The 9,460-nt window shown below is 46.5% G+C and overlaps 3 protein-coding genes across 10 annotated transcripts; 2 read left to right on the top strand and 1 right to left on the bottom strand.

The window, feature by feature from the left end:
- The first annotated feature begins 9 nt into the window (after nt 1–9).
- On the top strand, nt 10–1,336 carry ccdc103 (coiled-coil domain containing 103). 6 transcript variants are annotated; one of them, XM_052049918.1, is made up of 4 exons: nt 16–78; nt 341–406; nt 812–994; nt 1,065–1,336. In XM_052049918.1, exons 3-4 carry the CDS (start codon nt 846–848, stop codon nt 1,207–1,209), a joined length of 294 nt encoding a protein of 97 aa, XP_051905878.1. In that variant the 5' UTR covers nt 16–78; nt 341–406; nt 812–845; the 3' UTR covers nt 1,210–1,336. The 6 variants fall into 6 exon arrangements, with proteins under 6 accessions (XP_051905879.1, XP_051905876.1, XP_051905878.1 ...); XM_052049919.1 differs by lacking the exon at nt 341–406 and having other exon boundaries at nt 10–78; XM_052049916.1 differs by lacking the exon at nt 341–406 and having other exon boundaries at nt 15–78; nt 809–994.
- Nucleotides 1,337–1,476: 140 nt separating this feature from the next.
- LOC127590392 (abl interactor 1-like) lies at nt 1,477–6,810 on the top strand. 3 transcript variants are annotated; one of them, XM_052049913.1, is made up of 10 exons: nt 1,477–1,802; nt 2,382–2,552; nt 2,909–3,088; nt 3,492–3,550; nt 3,621–3,677; nt 4,032–4,351; nt 4,532–4,657; nt 5,017–5,235; nt 5,511–5,606; nt 6,252–6,810. In XM_052049913.1, exons 1-10 carry the CDS (start codon nt 1,704–1,706, stop codon nt 6,428–6,430), a joined length of 1,506 nt encoding a protein of 501 aa, XP_051905873.1. In that variant the 5' UTR covers nt 1,477–1,703; the 3' UTR covers nt 6,431–6,810. The 3 variants fall into 3 exon arrangements, with proteins under 3 accessions (XP_051905873.1, XP_051905872.1, XP_051905871.1); XM_052049912.1 differs by having other exon boundaries at nt 1,477–1,835; XM_052049911.1 differs by lacking the exon at nt 1,477–1,802 and adding an exon at nt 2,179–2,211.
- A 295-nt stretch (nt 6,811–7,105) lies between these two features.
- LOC127590396 (interferon a3-like) lies at nt 7,106–9,137 on the bottom strand. The gene is made up of 5 exons (XM_052049921.1): nt 8,757–9,137; nt 8,613–8,687; nt 8,395–8,547; nt 7,271–7,357; nt 7,106–7,192 (listed from the first exon to the last, which is right to left on the bottom strand). The coding sequence occupies exons 1-5, from the start codon at nt 8,883–8,885 to the stop codon at nt 7,106–7,108; spliced, it is 531 nt and encodes a 176-aa protein (XP_051905881.1). The 5' UTR covers nt 8,886–9,137.
- Nucleotides 9,138–9,460: the final 323 nt, after the last annotated feature.

Raw genomic sequence — 9,460 nt, 5'->3', positions numbered from 1 at the left:
CTCTTTGTTGTTCCGTCCGTCGTCATGGCAACCGAAGTTTTCTTTTGCACGACCAGCGCCAACAAAGACAGCGACCAGGTAAAAACGTTAAATTCATTAATAAAACTGCTTTAATTGATAGTTTGAAGGCGTGAAAGTTAGCATTGTACAATAACGCCAGTTTGATAACAGAAGCTAACATGTAACATTGGTTTAGCACAAACGTTGCTTTGCCACAACAGTTATCGCTAATCGCCAATTGCTCGTGTTTGTGTTTATTTTTATTTATTTATTTTTTCGGGGCGGAGGGTGTAAAAGAAATCATTCCTGTGTAGTTTGTTTTGTAATTTGCAAATTGAAGGTCCGAGCAGACAAGTGCCTGGGAATAAGTTGCCAAAGAAACTTGAATCAAGCAATCGTCCGGCTGGTAAGGACGTGTTTATGTATATTTTGAAGTGTGTTAACATTATTTTAACAACCGAGTGTGCCAATAACAGCACACTGAATGGTTTAAAGCACTTTATCGGTATCGCTTAACAAAAAGCCTAATAATATACCTCGTGCCACAGTGCGTATGCGAGCACGACCGCCATCTTGGAAAGGTATGAGACTCGTTGTGTTTGGTCGTCATATTGAGAAGGTACTAATGGGCAGATTTCTTTTTAAGTCGGTATAGGCCAGGGGTGTTTCTATGTCCTCTGGGGCCTATTGCTTAGATTTCTGTCACTTGCTGAGCGTGTGTCGTAGATTGTCAAGTGATGCGATTTTCCACGACTTGGCGCGTCACAATTTCCGAATGCATTATGGGTAAGCGCACCGTTTCTGGCAGCAGGGACCCATCTTGTGTGCATCGACACCATTGAGAGATGTCGTCTTCTCAGCGTGACGTCATCGACTTCTCGGCGTTGGAGAAGGACTTACGCGCCAGCGTGGAGGCAGAGCTGAAATACCGACGAGAGAACGACGCCAAACTGAGGGCCGTCCAACAAGGCGTGGCTTCGTACCAGCAGTTCAGGTCGGTTATGGGACCAGGTGAGGCACCATTCCATCACGGAAGGCATTTGTCAGATATTTTTTTTCTTTAGGGATTTGGTCCTGACCAGTCACCTGACGCCGCTCCACAAGACCGACAAGAATGCTCGCAAGCACGCGCCCTGGAACCCAGTGGTTGCTCCTGGCAACACACCTGACCCTCAAGAACAACACGCATACACACATGAACCTCAATAATAACAAAACTCAAACCAGACCCTTAGTAACAAAAGAAAGTACACATTAGACCCTCAGTAACAGGTGAAGAAAGCTGAATGTGAACACAAGTTGTGAATAAAAGTTTTTTTGGAGTCTAAGAAGTGAATGAGGAATCGATTTGGGAAAAACTGTGCATGCAAGGGTATGACCACCAGATGGCGCGGAGGAGTCATTTTTTTTGTCGAGCGCATCACAACTCGGACGCGTTGGGCTTGGCGCATGCACGTGCATAAAAGGCAAAGAGGAAGTGCGCGGGAAGGCGCGTGTACGCGAGTTCTCACACACGCAAAGGTGCAAGCGTAGCTGCTGTCAAATCATTCGAGCCGCAGGATAAGAAGAGAAGAGACGTTCTTCGAGACGGACAGGTGCTTCAGAATCGCATCGAACCAGACTTCATCTTCAACATAATCACACCATTTAATGCTTTGTGTATGAACGTTTGTGTGTGCTGTTAACAGAGCGGATTGGATGACATGAAGGCGGATGAGTTGAAAGAAGAAGTGGCGAAGATCCTCAACCAGGCTCCCGAGTCCAGGAAGCTTCTTGTGGAAAACTACAACAATTTCATTCAGGTGGCAGATTACTGCTGCCAGAACTACATCCAGGCCAGTCACCACTACCAACTAACTACGAACTAACTAACAAACACCACGCTGTCACAGCACTGCTGCAAACAAAACATTCTTCCTCCCACAAGTCCAACTAGACAGGCTTCTACCACTTCTCGATCAATTTTGTGACTGCTGCAAGAAGTATGCATAGGGAAGTACAAATACTATAAGTGCAAGTGAGTCTGTAATAGATATTAAACTCTAGAGCTGTCTAATGGGGTCACCATGTGAAGTTACTTCCCCTTTATATTTTTTGTTACTCATCTACGGTGGAAAGCATTTGATTGCAGAAGATGCTAATCGGTTACTCTTAAAATTGTGTACTCCTCCTATGTCGTTGGGTGTCATAACAATGCCAAGAGAGACAAAGGTCAATATTTCTTTCAGTTTCCCAAGAAAATTAATACATCAGAGGAAATGTCAAAAACACAGCTAGCGATTTTGTATTTCAGATATACACACGTGCTAGCGACTACGCTACACAATGCTAGACTAGGCCTGGGGAATAGTTAGAGCTTATGTGATATGTCCTCCTTGCAGTCCGGGGATGATACGTCCAAAGCATTGGAGGAGACCAAGTCACTGACTGCCCAATCGCTGGCCAGCATCGCCTACCAAATTAGCACGCTAGCTACCAGCGTGCTAAATTTACTGGATGCTCAGAGCCAGCAGCTTGGCCACATGGAGTCGGCCATCAACCTCATCGGGCAGGTACGTCTCCTTTGTCCACTTTTCCCAAGGTGCACTGCAGCAAACCACAACAGTCTCGAACCCTATTTGCAAGAATTTCCTCTTGTGTGTCTGTTGCGTAAGGATTACACAAACACACACACATTATTAGGGGATTGACCTTTGACTTTTACTCGACTTTCCCGATTGTAAAAGGAAGAGTATTCGTACTCGAGTACAATTTGTGGCTCCTCTCGCCATGAGAACAAATGGCATGAGAGCTAGGAGTCTTTGTTGTGTTCAATGACACTCGTTCATTATACCGTTCATGGAATCGCGGACGTGTTTATTAATCACTCCAAAACATCTTGTGTGACTGTGATGTTTTTGCACGCTAGACGGTGAAGATGCACCGGGAGAAAGTTTCCCGTAGAGAAATCGGAATCTTCACGGCAGTGCGACGGCTCCCCCGCGGGCCCAAGATCTCCGCCCCAGCAGTGCCTCGGGAGCCGTGCCCACCTTACAGCCGTCGGCCAATCAGCTACCAGCAGTTGGACGGCTTGGGTCACGGCGTCAAGGTACCCCGCCGTCTTCGGGCAGCTGTCAATCATCTAAACATTTTTTGCCTCACGCAACAAAAACAGAGTCAGCGTCTATGCTAAGAGGATGTGGCTGCTACCGCAGCCAGCCATTTCCTGTTCTCTATGGCACGCACACATACTGCCCACACACATTTCACTAAGCTTCCTTAAAAGTTCTTTTACATTGCGCGGCAACACTCATGTTCTTATGCGCACATGCACACAGTTGGGTGAGCGTGGGAAGATTTTTTTTTTCCTTTAGTTTGTTGCCGCTTATTGTTTTCCGAGACTGAGCCTCCATTGATGCTGCAAGGCTCCCCCTCTACCCCCCACCCCCACCCCCACCGCCCCTTTTTGTCCCCTTGCGTGCCCCCCGCCCCCCCTCATGTCCCTCCAACAGCTGACTGGGAAAGCGGGCGAGGGAGGCGGAACCATCCGGAAGCCGGGCTCATCCATCAGGTTTTTGTTTTGTGCTTTACTCGCTGTTGCCAATTTAAGCTTCAAATTGTTGGTCTTGTTTGGTTTTCAGGTCCAGCAGAGCTGCAGCAGAAGGCCTCAAGTGTGCAGTGGCGCACTCTGGTGGCAGGTACTGCACATTTCAATAACTCAGGACAGGGATGGGCATTGTATGGGGATGGGAAGGGGGTGGTCCGTAGTCGGGGGGGGCCCAATTTAACTTGCATTGATGATCCATTCATGGGTTTTCTTTTATTCTCACTTTGATTCATATAAATGTATAAAATTATTGGATTGTTTTATCATTAATCTCACTCAATAAATGGTTAATTGATCTAACCTAAATAAAGTCAGCCCAAAAATAACCCCCCAATTGTATTTACCCTATTCTAAAAGAAACACTTTTATTTTAGATTTATAAGTGATAGAAAATCTTTGCCGAATTATCGCTCAAATGTGATTTGATTGATCTGCTATTTTGAAGCTCCACGTTTGGGAAAGCTGTGGCTCCGCCCACAGTCCCTTCCTTACCTGAAAGTGACGTAATCACGACGCTACTTGGGAATGCCACGCCCCCGCCAGAAGATTTGTCGGAGATTTCTGTGGCTGCGCCACATCCGATCGACTCTGCTGAAACAATGGCTCCGCCCCCTCTGCCCGATTCTTCTGAGATGCCCGTGGCTCCGCCCCTTCCATTGGATTCTGCAATGCCTTTAACTCCGCCCCCTCCACCTCTCCCTCCATCAGTGACACCGCCCACCACGATTGTCCTTCCACTAACTCCACCCCCATGTTTAGAAACAGGTGAGGAGAGTCACCTTGGCGGCGTGACTTAATTTTACTTCATGAGTGGTCCATTGATAATAGTGATGCTGATGATGATGATGCAAATGTGATAATGACAAGAAGGATCACAATGAGCGCGTTGATGATGTTGACCACCATAATGCTAACGATGCTGATGACATCATTGCCTTTCTGCAGTGCTGGAGGAGAGCAGCCTCCCCCCGCCGTCTCCCCCTCCCCCAGACCACGATCACACCTTTCCTCTGCCGTTCACTGAAGAGCCAGAGCTTCCGGCCCCTCCCTCACCAACCCAGGAATTAGACGGTATCACACACATGCACACAAACATGAATCACTTATTCCTGTCTCGCCAAAAAACTACAAAGGCATTTGTCGTGAGGAACTATCCAGGTCCGCTGTGGTTTGGAACTTCAAAACAGTTCTGACCTTCGAAATTTGAACAAGTGACGATAAGTCTATCAGGATCAGTAATGTCTTTTGGAGAGCAAATTCCATAGGCTGGGTCTTGACCATTACCAATCCGAGTGACCTTGGAAAGGATTCAACATTGAGCGGCACTCAAAACTGGAGTATTTCCCATGATGCATTGTGGCGATCCACAAAACAAATTTTGCCTCTCGTTGTCTTCTGCTCTTCTGCATCTGCTGCGCTTGCGATCGCAGGCGGAGAGGCAGCGCGCCCGCCCCCCACCCGCTCCGTGTCGCTGAGGGTCCGCTCGGGCCCCGCCTCCCGCCGCCACAGCCGCTGCCTCTTCCCGCCTGCCCGCCTTGCTACCCGTCTGCCGGTGCTCATTCCCCCGCCTCCCTCCTATCCGGCCCCCCCTCAGCCTTCCTCCTCTTCCTGCGCTGGGCTGGGCCTGCCTGCTCATCTGGAGCATCTGGGTAAGGAGAGCTCCAGTTGCAAACTGCACCACAACCGCACCTTCACTGAGGCTCCTAACTAAATTTTATTGCTACAATCACACGTGTCGTGGACTCTCGGAGGTGAGATGTGCTATGACCTTGCTCCATAATTCTACTGGCCAAGTGATAAACTGACTTTTGGCGTTTGATTTTGACTTTTGGCTTGGCCAACTGTGAACTTTGAAGCCCCATTCCGCTGTCCCAATTACTCACTCCGAGATGTAACTCACATTGTCCCCTGGCTATGCTATCAGATCTGGAGCTACCAGCCCTTCCACCGCCACCGCCGTTGAATGACGACACGACAGTTGAGGAGCTCGGTGGTGCCCCTCCGCATTACCTGGAGAAAGGTACTGAAACACGCGCTCAAGTTTTACCTGATTGCTCAGATCAGGATAAGGGTGACTGTTTGCCTTTTTCAGCTAGCGTTGTATAGTGACATGCAGAACACTTCAGGGCTCTCCCACTAGATGGCATTTGAATCCCTGTGTTGCAGTGCAGGGAATGTGATGCTACATAATGTTAACGAGCACAATTATTATTCGACAAGGCTGTGGCCGAAACAGCAAATGGGTCATTTGTTTTTTCAGCGAATAAATGGGCTGTCACTTTCACTTTGTTACGCAACGTGCTTTACACTGTCTCCTCATTAACTAATGATGCAACATCAGGAGCAACTGAGGTTGGAGTATCTTGCTCAAGGACAGTGCGACATGGTCGCAATGGCCGGGGATTGAACCACTAACCTTTGGGTTGGGAGACAACCACTCTCACTGAGCCATGCCGCCAAAAATAACGAGTCCCTTCCAACCCCCCCCCCCCTCCAAAAACCCAGTGAACGGTCATACTAACCATGAGAATGTGGCGATTTATAGCAATAGATTTTTGTGACTAAATGATAACTTAAGATCTTGATGATTCCAGTTGAATGGATTTGTGAGATTTTTGTTCACTGTGTCAAACCGGTGAAGTTTGACTGACTCGCGTGTGTCCAGTGATGGCGCTATACCGCTATGAGGCGACCGAGCCCGGCGAACTGTCCATGGAGGAAGGCGATGTCATCTATGTGACTGATCGCCACGACGACGGCTGGTATGAGGGCATCCTGCGCGACCGGCAGGGATTCTTTCCCGAAAATTATGTCCGATCCTGTGGCCGGGCTCCGCCCCTGTGACCTCATCACCCCCCCCCCAAGTGGAAATAGACTCCGCCTTGACCAACCGCCATTTTCAGCGCCCCCCAAACTACTCCCAAGTCAACTTGAAAACATGCACCAGCTTAATGCCTGCTTGTGAGTCACACCCCAATGTGGGAAAGGGTTTGACACAGACCATATACGAGTACAACCTTCGCTTCTCCCGCTGTGACTGGCGTTTGGGATCGAGGCCATGACAGAAGTCTCCCAGTCATTGAATTCATCCCAAAAAGGAACTGAATTCAAGTAGGAATGCCACAAGATGGCGGCAATGGACTACACGAATGTGCTAGTCTTCTCTACACGCTCGTGTGTAAATGTCGGCTCTGGATGAAAAAGAAAAAGTTAACCCAAGATAATTCATGTCTTAACGGTTTTCACCACCAACTCAATTGGGAAAAAAAGTGAGAGCCGAAGGAAAAAGGGAAAAAAAGGGAATTTGAGAGGGTTCAAGATGAAATTCTGACTCATGCTAGCATGTCACTTCCTGTGTCCACAGTCAAAGAGGGCAAAGACTAAATTATGAACCGGAGACGTTGTTGTAAAAAACGTTTTCATTGTGTCAAAATAAGAGAATAAATATTAAATAGATCATAAATATGACAAGTAGAGCAGTAGAAACGTGGTCAGACGGCGCCCCCGGCTGGCGGCAGGTCACATGGCAGCCACCAGCAGGTGCATCTGCTGCAGGTGCATTTTGGTTTCGCTCCGGATCAACTCCCACATATTGCTGTCACCATCCTGCACACACACACATACACACACTGAATTGCATTTTCGCGCACCCTCTGCACTACTTGTAACTCAAAGAGTACTCACAGTGCCGTTGAGAGTAGCATTGGTCAGTCTAACGTAGTAGCGGCGCAGCGCTTTGGAAAAACAGCCGTCGGTCTTCGCTCGTGAAACCTAAAGAAAAAGAAAAAGAAATACGGTTGATGATGAAGTTGACAGCTACTGACATACTGCATGAGTGCAGATAATAAGCAGAGATAAAAAAGCTCCCGAACTAAGAAGGGATATGCAGTCTCCTCATTCTAAAATTATTCTGAAATTCTTTTTCTCCTAAAATTCCTCATCCTGAATCCCAATCAGATTCATTTTTTTCAATATCCTGGCCCTTGTCATTTTCTATCACCAATTATAGTTATGCAGTTATGACCTGACCTGACCATGACATGCCATTTATCATTATTTATTATAGAGTATTTTTTGTAGTTGTCATTTCACTAAGCCACTGTTCTAATTTTTAGAATCCATCGATATAGACCATCAATTAATTGGTTGAAAAAAATACATCTTTCATTCAGATGTACTGCAACGAAATCAAGTACAACTTTATTGTCAAATGTCCTGTATGTGTAGTGTACATACAGCACAGATGAAATTTGATAGATCTAAAATCACATGGTTGCCACTTCATTTGATTCTCGATTATTTGTTGACCAGCTGGGTCACTCCTTCATCGACATTGACCTCAACCTAGAAAAGTCATTGACGCCTTGACTAGTCGACAAGTCAACGAGTTGCTGCACTCTGTTCACTCCTCCCATGAGCAGAGAGAGCTTGTTGGTACAATTGATTCATCAGTTAATTGTTCTGTCGATCAATTGGTTGGTTGTTTAGTTGATACGTTGCTTTCTAGGTTTGTTAATTCACTCGGTTGGTTACATAGTCAGTTGAACATTTTGTTGGTCGTGTCCACTGCCGGGTTAGTTGACTAGTCAATTGATGGCGATAGTTGATTTCGTATGGGCAGTTATTTGGTCAAGTGATTGATTTGTTGCTCAATTGATTGCAAAGTCAACTAGTCGGTTCAAGCCCAAGAGGGTCTACAGAACATAACAGGTGGGTATATTGCAAGCGTCTCCCAAATCATCCTGTTTTTTGATTATACAATCATTTAGTGTCAAAATTAGACGTATACGAAAGGAGAGAATACATACACACAAGCTGAGCTCCTCCTTCTGTCTGTGCATGACAATGAGCATTTCCTCCAAGTTGTCCGCATCCCAGCCCACTCTGGTGGTGTTGACTTGCTGGTAAAGATCCAAAATGTGTCCCAAGTTGTCGCGAACAAAGGTCACTTTGCACGCCGTCTGCAAAGAGCAACATACTGGTCAACGTCTGCACTCTGATTGGCTGGTCAAAGTGCAGGTCTCACCTGAGACTTCTCCGCCCGCTTGTAAAGTTGTCTTGGGAACGGAAGTGGAAACTCCTCTTCTGTGATGGGACCACCCTGGAAGGTAATTTCATTAGTTTCACAGACAGCAGGCAAAAGACCATGAGGATGACATACTGTACTGACCAGGTCCCATAGCAGAGACAGACACCTGTCACTCAAGTCCGTGTATCGTCTTAGCCACTCGCAGCAGAACGTGGGTACAAACACACCAAAAAGGATGAGGATCACCTCTGGACGTCTGACTCCCAACATGATGAAGCTGATGTGTCCCACATGCCACAAAAGTCTTTGCACTTATAGCATTCCAGACAGGAAAAAGAAAACGGGAGCATCAAGAACTACAATTCTCTTTCTATTCTCACTTTCCAAACACGCCCCCGCGCACACCCACCTGCCTGGACCTGGTTAAACAGTCCTATTTAATTAACTAACTAGTAATGTGATATGAAGCACCAAACTTTTTTCTGCAGTGACGAATACATTAGCAACCATGTCAAAGTATAATTTCTGCTGACATGGTCATCAATACTTAACTAAACATTAATTTTAGGAATGCAAATGACATCATGAAAAAGAAAAGCAAATGTTGCACGTGAGGTGGTTTCGTCACGACTTCTAATTGTCTCTGAGGGAAGTCCCTTCACTTTCCTTTTTTTCGCGCATTCGCAATCACTGATTCTGACGTCACATTCACGCCTGCTTTGTCGTGTCGGAGGAACATAACACAAACATCCTTTTAGTACTATTATTTTAATTTCAGCGATTTCAAAACCAAAGTCAACCTGGAATGCGTATAAATCATTGTAAATTTGACGTCATTTTGTTCG

This window comes from Hippocampus zosterae, chromosome 17 (assembly GCF_025434085.1).
Source record: "Hippocampus zosterae strain Florida chromosome 17, ASM2543408v3, whole genome shotgun sequence".
NCBI lineage: Eukaryota > Metazoa > Chordata > Actinopteri > Syngnathiformes > Syngnathidae > Hippocampus > Hippocampus zosterae.
This window is presented reverse-complemented; position numbering and strand designations above follow the sequence as displayed.

Bases quoted from the DNA above. Each gene is read 5' to 3' on its own strand.
- ccdc103 (XM_052049919.1), top strand. From the start codon at position 846: ATGTCGTCTTCTCAGCGTGACGTCATCGACTTCTCGGCGTTGGAGAAG. The intron at 995-1,064 runs GTCGGTTATGGG...TTTTTTCTTTAG, and splicing joins GCTTCGTACCAGCAGTTCAG to GGATTTGGTCCTGACCAGTC.
- LOC127590392 (XM_052049912.1), top strand. From the start codon at position 1,704: ATGAAGGCGGATGAGTTGAAAGAAGAAGTGGCGAAGATCCTCAACCAG. The intron at 3,551-3,620 runs GTTTTTGTTTTG...TTTGGTTTTCAG, and splicing joins AAGCCGGGCTCATCCATCAG to GTCCAGCAGAGCTGCAGCAG. The intron at 5,236-5,510 runs GTAAGGAGAGCT...CTATGCTATCAG, and splicing joins TGCTCATCTGGAGCATCTGG to ATCTGGAGCTACCAGCCCTT.
- LOC127590396 (XM_052049921.1), bottom strand. From the start codon at position 8,885: ATGTTGGGAGTCAGACGTCCAGAGGTGATCCTCATCCTTTTTGGTGTG. The intron at 8,548-8,612 runs GTGAGACCTGCA...TGCTCTTTGCAG, and splicing joins AGCGGGCGGAGAAGTCTCAG to ACGGCGTGCAAAGTGACCTT. The intron at 7,193-7,270 runs GTGAGTACTCTT...GTGTGTGTGCAG, and splicing joins ATGCTACTCTCAACGGCACT to GATGGTGACAGCAATATGTG.